Here is a 17,183-nt window from a genome sequence, read left to right as displayed (position 1 = left end):
GTTAGGCACTGCTGTAATTCCACAATTACCACCAGGTGCTGGGTAGTGTGAAAGATGCTGTTCCAGCCCTTAGGCTCTGAGACACATGGTTGCCTGCATGCTGAGCATACAGTGCATAAACCAGAAAGGTTATGAGCACAGTTATCTCATTTAGGAAGACAACTTTTATGAACAGTTACTTATATATTATGCAAAGATCTACTGGTATGTGAAATTTATTACTTATTCAACTGAAAGACTCGGATAAAAGCAGGTATTTGTGTCTGGTAACTGTTGGTAAGTAAGAGCATTCAGTGGTACCCACTGTCTTTCCTCCTATTCTCCTTCCAGAGGGCCACTTATTACATAAACTAAGTGGAAGCCAAGGATTTATTCATCCCCCTGGACTATCAGATTGAAGAAAGCTTTTGCCGACCTCCCTGTAAACACAAACATGTTCCTGAGGGCAGAACATCATCCGCTGATTTTATTGCTAATAGAGATCTATTACTATAATCTCACAAACTCCAGGTAACTTTAAAAGTAAACCTTACTGTAGTTTCCCTCTCCCATTACAATGACAGGGAAAGTCATCTGTCTCCCTTGCATTTGACCCCAGCAATAGGAGAGGTTAAACAGCCTACAAGTTAGCACAGAAATTCAGAAGTACTGTCGGCAGTATTGCTATTACCAGGGCAAAAAGAAAATTGCAGAGCAGCCTCCCAGATAAAATGCACTGAATAGGAAGGAAAATCACCAGCACACCTGGGGCACAACGCTTCCCAGCCATCTCCAAGAGGAAGGAACAGCAGATTTCAAAGGGGGATGTAACTTTCTGTTATGGCACCTGCTGAAGGTCCCCCACCGCTCTCCGGGGAGGTTTCAGTGCATCTCAGCCTCCTGCACTATTATTATGTCAGCATTTCTCTTGCTAAACCCTTTCCCGAGCAGTTTGAAAACCAACCATTATACTTCTGCGTGTGCTGAAAATAGGCCCGATTTTTTTTTTTTTCCTAGTGTTCTTTCCTTCATTTTTCAAGTTAATGTATTACCAGGCTTAAAAATATCAGTAGCTGCAAACAACACCCCTGCCCCAAGCAACTTCATTTTGGGTGTTCTTCTATAAAGGCAAAATCACAGCTGGAGTCAGCGGGACTACAATGTGGCTTTCACATCCTAATTTATTTATCTGAATCACAAAAGGGTAGTGATTATAGGTGAAAAAGCCCAGTATAATAACTCTATACTCTGAGTTTTCTATCATGGGACAATACCTCCCCGGAAGGCTGCAGTGCAGCTCCACTTATAACAGGATCTATAACAAAGTTTTTAATAACCAAAAGCTTTCAACTTTTTAGTAAAATTCACCCCAAATTCTGTTTAAGCGTACCAAATGTTAAAACTACACAAAATTGGAAGCGTTTACATTGTAATTTTTACTATCTCAGTTCTATAGACAGATACCCACCCCCACATGCAAGGGAGGCCAAATGGCAATTGGGAATATGCCAATGTAGTGAGATCCCCCATACCATGACACAGACTGCATTTAGCAGTACCTCCCTTTCTTAAATCCATCCTGGGGTGCTTGGATTAAACAACAGGACGCTACATACAGCCAAATGAGACCATCACTAAAGTAATAAAATCTAATTTTCTGCCTTTTTGAAAGCAATCAACTTTTTTAGCCTTTTCACACTGAAAAATATAACTACAAGTGTCACAAATTATTTCAGTTTTGGATAAAACGTCTGGAATAGCTTTATTTTATCTTCATGCCAATTAGTGTCAGAAACATCGCAAGGCAATTGCGGCGGATACTCCCTCCAAGAAGGCTGACCTCAGCTGTAGCTCAGAGCATTTCCAGATGAGGGGAAGGAGAGAGATGCCTTTGCCTTCCTCTGTATGCCAAATGTTAGGGGGAAAGACATAAGGTTCAAACCAAAGCTCTAGATTCCCAAACCCTCAGACTTCACAACGTGCAAAATCACACCCAAGTTTTGCATTTTGGATTCTTTTTTTCACAAGTGACACAACCATCATAATACATAAGGGTTTTTTACAATCTTCATACAGCAAAGTGGGCATCTAGAAAATGTATCTCTAAGAGCTTGTGGCTATTAAAACTCCCTGTGGAGCACTCTGAACCATCCAAACTGTCTAGGGCACAGTTTGGAAGGCCAATAAGAAATGAATTACAATAGTCAATAAGGGATGTAATTATGGAAGTAAGTTCTTCTGACATTTACATTTTGCTCACTGTCAAATGCTATTTATGAAATGTGTTATTCTTTCCCTTTTGAAGTATCAGAAGACTATAAATACCTTATAATAATAAGTAATACGCAGGGTTTTTAAGTCCCCTACTCTGCCATATTCTAATTAGATATATTTATTGCATGTAGAACAGTAAATGCCATGTCTTACTATTCATATTTACAAGTAGAAAGATGGGAAACTGTCAATCAACAGAGCAAAACTCCCAGTTGGCCAGAGGGATCTCTGGCAGGCAGAAGCTGTGGACAATGCATACAATTCCTGTAACACGTAAGAAAGGCCCCAGATGTCACTGTTTTCAAATGTACATGGCAAGATTTGACTTTGCTGTTTTTCAGCATGCCCTCTATTGTTGTTACATAATATTTTTATCACTGCAGCTTTTAGAATTCCTCAGTATGGTCCAAGTCTCAACATTTCTTACAAGAAGTTCCTATAAACAGATAATTCTGATAAAAAGCTTGATTTAAAAGGGAATCCTGAAGAGTTTATACTTTAATTACAACCTTTGAAAGCTAAGGGCCGAATGCTCCTTGGGGTACCCCTCTACAGCTACCTGAAAGGAGGTTGCGGAGAGCTGGGGATGAGCCTCCTTAACCAAGTAGTAAGCAATAAAACAAGAGGTAATGGCCTCAAATTAAACCAGGGAAGGTTTAGACTAGATATTAAGAAGCATTTATTTCCAGAAGGGGTTGTTGGGCATTGGAATGGGCTGCCCAGGGAGGTGGTGGAGTCCCCATCCCTGGAGGGGTTTAAGAGTCAGGTCGACATAGTGCTTAGGGATCTGGTGTAGTTGGGAACTGTCAGTGTTAGGTTAATGGTTGGACTGGATGATCTTCAAGGTCTTTTCCAACCTAGACGATTCTGTGATATCTCTGTGATGCACAACTGCAGTAGCTCCTCCTCATAAACCTTCACTCGCTGCCCTGGCAGATGCCCTCCATCGCTCCTTTGCCTCCTCCTCCTAGGGGAGTACACTGCGGGTAGTTTACCCCTGAAATGTCAGGCTGACAGGGTAGAAGGCATGGTTGATTTGACCTGTGCAACCGTTGCCCAAGCCACACCTCTGCAAGGTCACAACAGAAATGACAGACAGCCAGAAGAACCATTTTATGGGCTGGATCTCCAAGCCACTAGATAGGCTGTCCTCGTCCCAGGCAAATGACAAGAGGGTGAGGCAGCACAGCTCTGCACAACAGGCTGTGATCAAAGGCTACCAGCACTCTTAGCAGCACTGAATTTAACAAGTTCCTAGCATGGGAGTGTTTTAAGGAAGGATTTGAAGAAAAAATAAGAGGGTGCTGCATGAATATGCACAAAGAATTCCTCCAAAGTATGACGGGTAGGATGGGATGAAGCTCGGAGTCGTTTATTTGAAAAATGAGTAAGTGAATGATGAAAGTTGCTGCTGTGGAATGACTCCTTGAAAGTGGATGAAGAGTAAAGGCAGACATGAAGAGCCTGGGAAAAAAACAGTCAGGCACTGGGCTGATAAAATAGAGAAGGCAGATTCAGCATAGGAATGCAAAGAAAAGTGTGACATGATCAAAAGAATAAGCTGAGACAGCAATCTTGGCAGTCTCGATGGATTTAAAAAATAAAAGTCACATTTGTCAAGGACAAAGAAAAGGATAACAATTGAGACACAAGATGAAGAGAGGCAGGACTGGGTTTTAACTGTAAGCATGACGATAAATGCTGTGTTTCAGAGCAGTGAGGAAGAATCTGCAAGATCGGGAGTTACCCTGGGTGTGACAATCAAAACCAATACTGAATCAAAAAGGCTGCTGAAATTACAGGGCTGAATCAGAGGATGCTGCTGATATTTTCCTCAGCACTCCAAAAAGGAGGTCAGAGAAGGACCTTTGGGAGTCAGGATTAAAAGGCCTGGTTTAGCCACGTTAAGCTTGAACTGTTGGCTAAAAGTGTAAGGAGAGGGCTGGAGAGACAGGTCAAGATTTAACAGAAGGAGACGGAGCTGACATCATATGGTTTGACACAATAACCAAATTTATATCTGCAAATGAAGTAACTGATAAAAAGCATATCAGGAAGAAAAAGGGATCAAGGACAGAGAGCACCCGGGAAATCCCAGATGAAAACTGAAGGAGAGAGAAAGAGAAATAAGAGACACAAGGGTAAAATCCAGAGATAAGAGTCATGGAGGCCAAGTGGAAGGATTGTATTCAAAATCAGCCGATAAGTTAACAATGCTAACAAACCTGAGATCAGCCACAAAGAAGCCAGCAGGAACTCTGCAAAGATCAGTTCCAAAGAAATGGAAGAGGACAAAAGCCACCTCTGGGAGCTTCTGGCCTGAAGCTGGAAGGACCCCCAGGCAGGGACCATTAACAATCTCCTGGCCAATACCATGCACTCGCAAACAGAAAAATTCAATGAACTAATCACAACAACTCCCCTGCTCGCTGCAGAGCGCGTAGAGAGCAGATAAAATGAATTTCTTCTTTTATTTCTATTTTTAAATACTTAGAGATGCTCAGTGATAGAGACTTGACAGTTTGACATTTCATCTGCTCCAGCACATGTGCTTCAAGGAATAACTACAGATCCATAATCGTACCTCGATTTCTGGTCAAAGATGCCAGAACCAACAGATTTCCAGTAAAGTCAAGAAGTACCTTTGGTACATTTTAAATGAGACGTCTCCTGCCAACAGTTAGAATTTTAATCTTGCTAAAATTTTCTTTCAGCCAAGTTTAGCTGTCCTGTTAGCAATCTATCAGCATAATTAACACTATCATTCACATCAAGTAGAGAAGAGAAGCAAATCCAGAGGTTATAGCACAAACCTGAGAAAGTCTCTGAACAACCTGAAAAACGCTTTATAGAAGCCTTAGCAACAACTTTGCAAAATCTATGCATTGTAAGTTGAGAGAGCTTAAAAGGTCAGGAAGATGGGCGAGATGTAGACACTTAAACCAGTGGCTGGATCACATCTCAGCCATAACATTTCCTCACTAGAAGAGAAGAATCTGAGGACAGCAGGATTATAACCACCCACTACAGGTGTTATTTACTTGGACATCATTAAGAGTTAAAGCAGAAGCACAATCGTGAGTTCTGTGGCCAGCACGAAAAAGCAAATTATTTTTTTTGTACAAAATGCTACAGGTAAGGTGGGTTGCCCTCCCATGGAATAGGGGAGGTATTATTCACTGAGTAACATCTTCTCAAGCAGGTAAACCCTGCTCTGCATGACAGTCACATAATCCTCCTCAAAGATAATAAAGGTTTGAGTAAGGGACGGATAACAACAATGAGAATAGAGAGTCAAGATGACATATATATATATATATATATATATTTATATACAGTTTCCCTTTCTGGATTTCATACTGACAGCCTGAAGAAAATGGCTACAGATTAAATTCATAAAACATAAGCAACAGACCACAATACTTCTCTGCAACACTGTAACTCAACTACACACTTAAGCGTATTCCTAGAAATTTTACAATCCCACAGGTTGTGCTCAAGCCTTGTATTTTGATAAAGGTATGGGTCAACATCTCTGAAGGACTAGCCAACCCCTCCAAAGTATATAATAGACCATGAAAAGGAAACTCACTTTTAGGATGCTGCATAGGACAAAAATAAGAAAAATTGGTGAAATGGCTATCATCTTCATAAACTGGGTTATAATCCATCTGTTTGGGGTATTTCTCATTAAGAAACAAGATACTGATATAGATCTACCATGCTTTTTGGACAAGCGTAGAGTCTAGATAAATATTCTTCTGTAACAATATCTTATGGAAATATGTACTGACATATATTCTGGCAATTTGCACATCCACAAGCCGATACAAATTTTTACTATAACAGAATTAATTCTTTATTTAAAGCCAAATAGTAACTTCTTGTTTTCATCATATTTCTCTTTAAGTGTCAGGGTTTTCCATTAAAGTCAACAGGATTTTGCAGTTAGAAAGTGCATGAGTTTAAAAGCATACCTCAATTACACAGATGTAGAAGAAAATGGCTTCCTTCCCAAGTATTTTATGGAATTTAATTATTATTTTTAAATAATTTTTGGGAAAGTAACCTACAGTAAACAAAGATTTATTGTTACATAAATAAACAATGAGACAATTACAGCCTCTTTATGGAGACCATATTAGTCATGCACATCTAATGAAGCATTACTAAGCTATCACAGTGAGATAGCCTGATGTGTGTGATTAACAAAATAATACTCATAAATAGCTAATGAACAATGATGGTCCTTTAAAAATTCTGCATATCCTGCTATATTGAGAGTTATGGTTGTTGTTGCCTTCTAAGAAATACATTAACCACTAAGTTCCACCCTGAAAATGAGAATACTGAACAGCATAATGCAACTATTTCCAGTTTTGCCTTCTACAGACCATGCTTTCGAAAATACAGAATAACTCTCGTGAAAGTCTACCGATGAAGAACACATTTCAGCCTATGCCCTACTGTGTTTGAAAGATGACATCTTGAGATGTCACCAGGGTGCAGGGGGAATATGACAGAACAAATGGTCAAAAATTATTTTCATATAATATGCAGCCATGAAATCTCTGAAGTGGCACTGGGTAGAAAAAGTCTGGGTTTAGTAATAATTGTGGTAGATTTTTTTATGTTAATGTATTTCCTTCAGGTGAGGTACATATTTGGCAAACATATTCTGGAGAAGGCAGGTGGGATGGATGGCCAACATATGACAGTAGACAGAAAAAGGCACGTTTATAAGAAAAAATAGGGTCAAAGCTCATATCTAATGACAATTTTTGGCATACAACAGGAGAACACCCTTATCAAACTAAATACAACTTCAGAATATACAGTTAATGTTGGGACTTTAACAGCAGAACACTTCGTGTAGTTCTGCCCATGTGAGCAGGCTCCTCCAGCAGATGAGAGATTCTGTATAACAGTATATGCAAACTACAGGCTTGCAGGGTGAACTCTGCTAAGCAGGGCCCTTCCTATCATGCTCTAAATACACTGACAAGTGTTTGAAAAGTGGTACGGAGGCACCTATTCAGATTAATCCATGGAATAGAATGATGAAGTAGAAGAGAGGAGTGCTATTATTTCTATTGCTGTGCTACAGAGGAACGAAATTGTACCGTATCTACAGTGCAAACTCACAGCAAATCATTCTTGTATTTTTCCTGGTGAGATAAATTCTTCCCAAATGATATTCCACCTTCAACCTCATCTCCTTCATGGATAAATTTACTCAAAGGGCAGAATTCCTGATGGCTGGAATAACAGCATTATTAAAATCAATATTTTTTGATGAATACTGGGTCTGGAAAATATTGAAGAGAGCTGTGAAGTACAGGGGAAAAAACCTTGCTTATCTTTTGCAGTAGTAACCCAACTACAGCCCTTCATCTGTAATGAATTACAGAGCAATTCCCCTAAATCATCTGTATGAAGTCAGCTATGACACTGCCAATTTTAAAAAATTTGCCAGTTTTGAGCTACAAATTGATTTTTTATTGTGATAAATTAAAATCCAATAGCAGCCTACAAGATACTAAACATACAGAAGGCTACATTTTTTCAGAATATTTTTTCTCTCTTCTATCACATCATTGTGGCAGACATGCTAGCAATTGCCAATGATAAAAATTACCTCTCTAGAGAGGTTAATAACCTCTCCAAATAAACAATAAATGAGCACTGTGGCCCAAAATATCCTTTTGGGAACTCCAAAATCATAGAAACACAACTAAGAGAGAAAGCATTGTGGGGGACAGGGAGGGCTATTAAGGCAGGAAAAAGCAAATGCAATATTATCCAGGCTGTTCCCTACTCACCTGTTTCCCTGTTGCACAAATTTGAACATCAGTCTCCAAACTTTATAAACTCTTAAGTTTAACACGGGTATCAGAAGATCTGTGTGAGCAAAACATAACCTTTTTGCAACACCTTTTTGCTTTCTTCCCATCAAAGGAGCCAGGCTGAGCAATTGTACATCCCACGTTTTGCCAGTTTGTGGGATTTTCCTTGTTGCTTCTAAATCAAGAATGGGATTATCAGTGTCCTGCATTGTCTAACTGCATCATCCTTATTTTGCCTTATAGGAGACTCCACATTATAGCAGTCATGCAGCTTTCTTTGGGGGTGACTTTAGCACAGAGACCCTGACACAAGACTGCACAGACCGTATTATTTAGTATTGCAACAGCCGTAGCATTGCACCACAATGAGCCAAACCCACATGGACGAGACACAGGGCATCCATCACCCCTAAATATCTGCCTCTTGTGCTGTGGAAAGCACATTGCCTCGGCAGTGCTCCTGCAGGTTCAGAGAGCCCAGAGACACTGTCAGGGTCTGTCCATGACCTCTTGCTGACGTTACCTGTGGAGAAGTTTTTGGAAGATAACGGCCACCTGGTCCTTGATACCGACACGAGTAACTCTCTGCTAGCTGTCCCTGTGGAAAGAACTTACCGTTCAATGTTCCTCTCTGGCTTGCCACTGCATAGAGAGCTATTGTTTTAGCAAATTCCTTAACTAGAGATATGGAGTGAAGTTGAAACATTGAGTAGGAGGTCCATAGGCTTGTGCTTCTTGCCTGTGTTTCTCGCGTTGTACCAATGAAATATGAGTTATATTGTGTGGACAGTAGCTTAGAACCAATCACAGCTTGTTTAGCTGTATGCGATCACGCCCTAATAGTATATAAGATGCTCTGTACTTAACAAAATTGGATCAAGCTGGCAAACCATATTGGTGTTATTCTTGATACCCGGGCTGTATCCGTCGACAGTTACCCAGTAGTGTATTTCAGATGTTGAGATTGTATGTGACTACCAGCAGGGATGGGAATGACAGCTGTGGGTTGGCAAAGCAGAGACAGGCTGGATGAGAGAAACCATGAGAAGACTGGGACAAGAATGTGAAACTTTGGGACATGGAGAGACCCATGATGAAGAAACCAGAGGGATGGTGGCTCCTCCAGAAGAGGAGTTCATGCACCCCTGCTTTAAAGACTTGGCGTGGAAAGCACAGCTCTCCTGCTTTCAAAACAACATGTACATGATGTTGAAAGCTCCCCACATCCCTGCGTCACAGTCCTGTTTCAGGAAGGACAACTCAATACTCCCATCCATCACTCCAGCAGACATCTGGAAGGTGGATTTAAAGGTTTCAGTCTAAGCCCCAGTAAGTGATTGACAGGGTTACTATAAGAATGATATAGTTATGTCAGATTTAGAGTATAGGGTGTCAAAGTTATGAAATGAAGGAGGCTGGTTCTTACGTCCCCAGCTCAGTAGCTGCAGATAGGAGCGTGTACAGGATGCTGCAGGAAAGGCAATCTGGCTAAACCACATCTTTGTTTCTAAAACACATCCCCTTTTCCCTCTATTTTATGAAAAGCAGCCCAATGTTTGTGAAACATTCACAGGTAAGTGCAAAAGGACTAGTCTTTCTATTTCTTCTTCTTTTTTTTTTTTTTTTTTTTTAATTTTCCCAGAAAAAGGCTTTAGGCTTAGGAAAGTAAGTGTGGCCTCAGTGCAATCTGCAGAATGCTTGGCAAGGCAGTAGGCTGAACACTGAAGAAAACGAAAACAAAGTATTACCATATTGTTTGGTGTATTACACTGTTCTGCACACTGAATGAAGCTGGTATTCTCCGGACAAAAAAAGGTGTGTCATCGCATAGTTAAGTACTACTCTAATCTCTATTTATTAGAGGACCCAACCACGACTCCACTGGCAGCCCTAATTCTGACATTTCCTATTTTCTAAGCAGACGCTGTAACCTCAACAATGTTCTCTTAAACACTGCTTTTGTATGAATACTCTACACACGCTGTACACAACACATTCCAAACGAGCTTTTCATTACTAACTACTTGTATTATGTATCAGTGAGCTCAATGACATTGATTTTCTAATAATATAAATTAACTGGCAAGATAATTTCATCTATCATCAGTAGGGTTTTATTTCTAGCATCATGTTAAATAGTTAATCTTTCAAAAGATTAAATCAAGAGCTTTTTAAAATTCAAGGCAGAGCTTAAACTGCTGTTTTAATTAGGATTAAAACAGTTTGTGTGTTGTCGCTTAAGTATCTAAGTAGTATAATGTTTTGCTTAGTTTTCTTCTTTCAGAGTAATTGAAAAAAATCAAACATGGTATTGCTGTGGCAAAAAAGGCATAAGGCATGGAAGACTTCTGCAGCTTCTTCGACTAGTTGCTACTGGACGAGTCGCTGCTTAGCATCCTCTAACCGCAACCTCAAACTTCCCAGTATCTTTTACCTCCAAATCCACACAAGATATGCTACTTCTACCACTGACAATACAAAAGCTCTGATTCTGATGGTTACTGCATGCCTCAGACCATCACTGCTGTTAGTACAAGTGTATCGCGTTATGGTGACTACAACTGCATCCATGTGGAATTAAGGACCTGATAGAAATTCTTAGAATTCCCCTGGGACATCTTCAGGGCAATCCCAGGTTACTGTATGCTGCTCCAGGAGCTTCCCAGCTCCTGCTGCCCTTTCTCCATCTCAGGCATCAGTGGGGAAAATAAGCTTCAGTCTCCTGGCGTTGTCCGCACCTCCCTGCTCCAGCTTGTTTTCTTCCCCTCAGCTTCCCACGGCACAAGGAGCCCAACCCAAGGCAATCCTAGCCTCCAATCCTAGCCCCTTGTCATTAGACTCTCCAAAGTCACTTAACCTGCCGAGGAGTCTTAAGCAGCATCCAGAGGATGGGTGCAGTTGGGCCCAGGCTGGATGGGAAAACCCCTGTGAGCCCAGACACCAGGCTGTACCATGGACTGCTAAAGTCTTCTGCAAACAGTGGGCTGGCATTTCCAAGAAGCAATTATTTATCTGGCAGATGGAAAACAAATCCCTTCTTGCCACTTTCTGGACTCAAAGATGTGAGTGCTTATGCCCGTAAGAGGCATCTGTGTACTCAAGTAAGTGGTGCTGCAGAAGTATCCAGGACAAGGCTTTACAATAAACCACGTCCCCATGCTACACTTTACACCTCAGTCATCTAATGGCTTGCTCTGATATGTGATAACCCTTTATCAAGCTGCTCAGATGCTTTATGTGTGCTTACGTTGGTGAGATATTACCACTCAGCTAGGAAATGCTTTTAAAGAAACATCCATGAAAAGATTCAATTTTGTTCCATCACATGATTATTTTACTTACCCCTGTCTTTTCATCGAAGATTTTGATTCCCCCAAAGGAGACTGTTAAGAAGATTTTTTGTTTATGTTCTCCTTTCGAACGAGCCGCAGCAACAATTCCCTATTGAAATAAAGAACAGTTTGACTGGTTTCATTACTCTTCTAGGTGCCACAGCAGAGCACAAATATTTGCTTGTGGACAATTCACCACTTTCCTACGAAAACTTAAGAGCTTTCTAGGAACAGTCCCCTTTTACTTCTGGCTTCCTCCCCTTTTTCAAGGTACCACATCTATGCTACCCAGACAGCATTTCAAATGTGCTCCCAATTCCAATCCTTGCACTAGCTAATCCTCCATGAAATTTGTTTTCATGGAAGCTGAAGATAATTTCTAGCACACTTTTCCCAGCTATAAACTGTTTTCTCTTTTTTTTAAGAAAAAACCCCAAATAAACATTAAAGGAAAAAAATACAAACAACTTTAGCTTACTTCTTCGGCAACACTTATCTGGAATAAGCAAATCGAGCTTTTTATAATCACAGAATCACAGAATTGTCTACATTGGAAAAGACCTTGAAGATCATCCAGTCCAACCAGCAATCCAACACTAACAGTTCCTGACTATACCAGATACCTCAGCACTATGTCGATTTGAAAACCCCTCCAGGGATGGGAACACCACCACTGCCCTGGGCAGCCCACTCCAACACCCAACAGCCCCTTCTGCAAAGAAAACCTTCCTAATATCCAGTCTAAACCTTCCCTGGCGCAACTTGAGGCCATTCCCTCTTGTTCAATCGCTTATTACTTGGCTGAAAAGACTCATCCCCCCTCTCTGCCCCCTCCTGGCAGGGAGTTGCAGAGGGCCAGGAGGTCTCCCCTCAGCCTCCTCTTCTCCAGACTGAACCCCCCCAGTTCCCCCAGCCGCTCCCCAGCAGACCTGTGCTCCAGACCCTGCCCCAGCTCTGTTGCCCTTCTCTGGACACACTCGATTATTAATATTATTCTTTTCAAAATCAAACTATACCTCTGCTGTAAAAAAATGGTATTGAGGGTTAGGTTTTCTTCCTGAATTCAGGCTTTTACTTTGTAAGTGAACTTGCTGATACACGTCATGTATTTTTCTCCCACAGCATAATTATAATAATAACAACTTCTATTTCCACCTTCTTGGGAGCCTGCCCTGACCAATAACACTGTACTAAGATTAAATTTAATCAACTGCACTAGAAAATAAATGAAAATATTTAGCCTTTATCTGGTGATCTGCAATTTCAACATGTTCTAACGACCACTAACTTATGTTTTAAGACCTTCACGAGGCTGTTGTTCTCGTTACACAGATGTGAAAATTAAAAGGGAAAAAATGGAGTAATTTGTCAGAAGTCACCCCAAAACTTTATGCCTGGCCTTAAAACTCATGTTGTTAGACACTAGGTTTCCAGAGTCCACAACTTCACGCTACGCTGCCTTACATACAAACGTGAATTTCTAATGCTCCCTTCCCTCAATAGTTTTAGTCATCTCACAACACTGTTTAGATCAATCTCACCACTGAGCAAACAGGTATCAGGCATCTGGGAGATGTGAAAATGGTAATTCATGGAGGAGAGAGAGACAAAAAGGCTTGTGCAGCAGAATAGTGAAAACTCTTCCAAATTACTTCTAGGAACTATGAAACGATGAGAAATATCCAGTATACAATTAAACCAGATAGGAATATTGTGGCAGATGTGATAAATCAGCAGTGCACCTTTTAGAACAGATTAGTTTTTGCTTGTCGTAAAATGTGTGTAACCGATTTGTAAATTATCTACTAGATCTTGCTTTTAGATTGCTGAACCATGAGATGCATGTCATCCTTTGCTGTCTCTTCATGAATAACCACATATTCCTCCCAGTTCCTTTGGACTGGAACCCTGCTAGTTGGTAGCATAAAAGATACTGTTTAGTGATTCCTCCTCCTGAAAAAAACCCCAGTAATGGGAAATCCACCAGGTCTCTTGGCTGAGTGCTGGAGTGACAACTGGAAGGAAAAAAAAGGGGAAGAAAAATGCAGAGGGTTTACTCCTAGACCTAGCTTGTAACCCTGCAGTTCAGGTGGGAAGCTAACGGCCAACAATGCACTCGAGAAAAACAAACCTATCTACCCTTCCTTCTCAACCACTCCAGCTCTTCCACATTTCCCAGGGCCACAGAAAGGATGCTTCCTATAGAGAGCAAGCTCTCACGTTCTTTGAGGGTTTTAGAAGATTAAGCAAGAGAGAGATGTCTGGCCTGCTCCAGAAAGTCCACCCTCCTAACCAGTGCTTTCAGGTTCTGTCTACTCTCCTTAAGTTTCAGTCTATTCAAATCTGCCTTTGTCACTGCTTCACTTCTTTCCCAAATCTCTGAGGACTCCTCTTTATCTTCTCATGCTCTTTCCTCTCACTCCACTGCCTCCTGATTTTGTAACCCATCAATCCTGCCATTACAGGTGTAAGGCATTCTCCTCACAGTGAGGACACCAGTTCATCCCTATAACTGACTACCTACACCCCACACCATCACTCACCCCTTCCTGCCTGTCCCAACAGGAGGTAACAGTCAAAGGCAGGCTTGTAGCTGATTAGCACTTTCATATAAAATATTCTGATATACCATTTTTCTTCGTAGTAGTTTACCTCCCCTTTTGCAGAATAAAATTATACAATTTGCAGATGTATTGTTTATAATGTGTGGACAAATTGCAGTGGTGTCCGTCATGAATAACTACTGAACTCAAAGATAACGTGTTAAAATTAAACTGGGATAAGCAATACCAGTCAGGAGTTCATGTAAAATTGACTGATTTCAATACATAATTAACCAGAGTGAGACTCAGTGTCATGAAAGGAGAATGAGTAGAAGTTAAACCTGAAATTTTCTCCCCTTGACTCCGTAATATTAAACATTAAAAGTTTCACTGCACCTTGAGCTTCATCATGGAGTCTTGGCATAACTTGTCTCCTCGTGCGGCAGAAACCTCATCTATCCCAATCAATTTTGCTTTGTATCGGACACCGTCACCTTTAAACCTCTTTATTAAAGTGGCTTCGCTACGATCCTGACCTGAAAAGACATAAGGGAAACAAGGAAATTTACATAAGCGTGAAGGAAAATAAAGGAATACATACTCACAATTAAGTGGCAAATTAGATCTAACTCCTACCTCCACACCTAAACATGCAAACATTCCAATAAAATTAGAAGAAAAGTACTAGTTCAATAAAACCTTTTGGCCTTACTACCTCAAATGAATTCACAGTGGAATTGTTGCCATACAAAATCTTCCGCAAGAAATTTGCACACAAATTAGGTTTACAGAAATAAGAGATAAGCCTGAATCCGACCTCATGGATCTGAAAGCTTCTGATCTGTACAGGTTGTTTTAATCCTGATACACTTGAGAATTCTTCATTTTGCAGACAAAACTCTAATAGAAACATGTTACTATTTCCTCGTATACTGACTTATCTAACCGTATCAGCAATACTTACACTATTAACATTTGAATGATGGAAAAACAAATTATATTACTTGCCTATAGAATATTGCTGCTCTAAATCCCCCACAAGAAATACTGTCTCCTTGTTCTATTCTTTCTGCTTACAGACATACACAGAAACAACATAACTAGCAAAGTCGGCTCTCACAGGCTCACCCTGAGAAGTTTTAAAAAAGGCACAAGATGTTTCTTAATAATAAAACAATCGGGGGTAAGGTAGCACAGTACTGATAAGGTCAATGTACATAAATTACAAAGCTCAGACTAGCCTGGACCACACAACAATGACACTACAGCAATCCATGAAAGGGATATCTTCGTCAAGAAGACTTTTTCCCCTCGGTATCTGTAAAAGAGTTTATACTGTGTCTTAGCCGGAAGATATATGTTAGTTAGGGAAATCAGTCTTCCTAAAATTGATTAAAGATATATTTTGCAGCTGTCTGTGGAATTTCCTGCTAGGATCTCAAAAACCGCAGCAGTGAACTGTAAATAATTGCAATCAAACAAGCAATCAACCAAACAACATCCAAGGCACAAAGCAGAAAGTAAAGATGTGAGATCTTAAAGAATTTGAAATTTCTTGGACCCAACAGATTCCACCAGAAGACTTGCCTAAACATGGACGTTGCTAAAACCTGTATTACTCCAGTCACTGATTTTGTCCCATTCTTCTAGCTATTGTAAAAAATGAACCCAGTGTGCTATAAATGAACGACATGTAAGAATCTAGTCTCAGACACTTATATTTGAGAATTTTGCCCCCAATTTTCTCCAAAGTTCATTCCTATTTGAAAGGTCAGATTTAAGCACCAAAAATTTAATAAAAACTCTTCAGTGCAGCTCGGTTTTGATACGCAGAAGAACTGAAGCTTTGAGGGAAAAGCTATTTTGATTAAATTTCTATTAAAAACACCTCTTTTAGCAGTCAAGACTTGAGTCAACTTTGCTAGTGTTACACACCCACCAAGTGGACAAAAAGCTAAGTTCAAAACTATGGAATTTAAAATTTTACAACATCACTGTGAGAAAAGCTAGAGCATATATGACCAATGAAGAGTACTTGCAAATTAAAATACTCATCTGGTTCTCCTTCCCCCAAATGATGGACTAAATACGTGTTAAAAAATAGAGCTACTTTAAGCATATTGAGATCTTTGAGTGTGAGCACACAAATACTACTTCTTTCAGTGAAAAATATCAGCTCAGAGCAATGTTTTAATGCCTCATTTATAGGCTCTTAAAAATAAGGCAGTTGATAAGCGTTGCTGTGATAGTTCAGCGGCCACCCAACTGTTTCCCTTGATTTGTTTTCACGCCTGCTCCCTCAAACAAAATTAAACCGAGTTGAAACTTCATGCTCTTGCGTTTTATTTAAAAAAAAAAATAATCTAATGACACAGAAATGGTAAATCAGAAACTCGAAGTAGTGCTAATATCAATCCCCAGGCAAATGCCAAGACAGATGTTGGCACCATCAGCTAAAAACAATGAAAACCCGTTTTCTACTCTCAGCCTCCAGAGTGGGGCAGGAGGGAGAACATCTGGAGACGAAACAAAGTACAACAATAACAGTGGACTCTTCCATATGTCTTTTATACTTGCAAAGATATCCTGTTGGTTTGCAATAAATAAAATCCGATTCCAACAGCACTCTTGCCAACAGGTTTCAACCTTAGGCCTTTGTTAGAGCCGAAGGCAGCTGTTAGCTAATAGCATCATCATGTAAGTGTTCAAGAGTGTTTCCTGGGTCCAAGTCACGGTAGCGACCTTGCATTCATCAGTTATTTGAACACTTATACTTATTCCAACCTCTGCTCTATTTTGCTGCACATAACTTAATCCCTGACACTAACAGCCCATTCAAACACAACTTACGGCTGTGTTTGCTTACGCACAAGTCCCATGTCAATTATGACCCAGATTAAGTAGGATAAAGTGCTTTTGGAATAAATGACTGGGAAAAATCATCAACCTGAAAATGATGTAGATATTTTAAACTGCAGTGGAAACTGCAAATTACTAGAGACTACAAATTCATCTGTAAAACCCTAGAGCATATGTCCCATGAAAAAGCAGAGAGAATGCACACACACACACTGCCCTATCTTATAAATCAACCATCTGCAACAGTCACCATTTCTTAGCACACATCCAGATCTCCCCCGATCTATGCTCATACTGTATTTCCAAATTTTGGTGCTGTAACCAGCACTGAAAAACCTTCTACCTGCTTG

General features: G+C 40.3%; 1 protein-coding gene across 8 annotated transcripts in view; it reads right to left on the bottom strand.

Annotated features, from left to right (window-relative positions):
* The window catches only part of DAB1 (DAB adaptor protein 1), a 474,659-nt gene that overhangs the window by 54,085 nt on the left and 403,391 nt on the right, over positions 1 to 17,183 (bottom strand). For all 8 annotated transcript variants that reach the window (XM_074906113.1, XM_074906114.1, XM_074906115.1 and 5 more), the window contains exons 6-7: positions 14,371 to 14,510; positions 11,442 to 11,540 (exon numbers count right to left, since the gene is read on the bottom strand). In XM_074906113.1, the coding sequence (XP_074762214.1) occupies positions 11,442 to 11,540; positions 14,371 to 14,510 (239 nt within the window). The remainder of the gene's footprint in view (positions 1 to 11,441; positions 11,541 to 14,370; positions 14,511 to 17,183) is intronic.

This window comes from Athene noctua, chromosome 5 (genome assembly GCF_965140245.1).
Source record: "Athene noctua chromosome 5, bAthNoc1.hap1.1, whole genome shotgun sequence".
Classification (NCBI taxonomy): Eukaryota; Metazoa; Chordata; class Aves; order Strigiformes; family Strigidae; genus Athene; species Athene noctua.
This window is presented reverse-complemented; position numbering and strand designations above follow the sequence as displayed.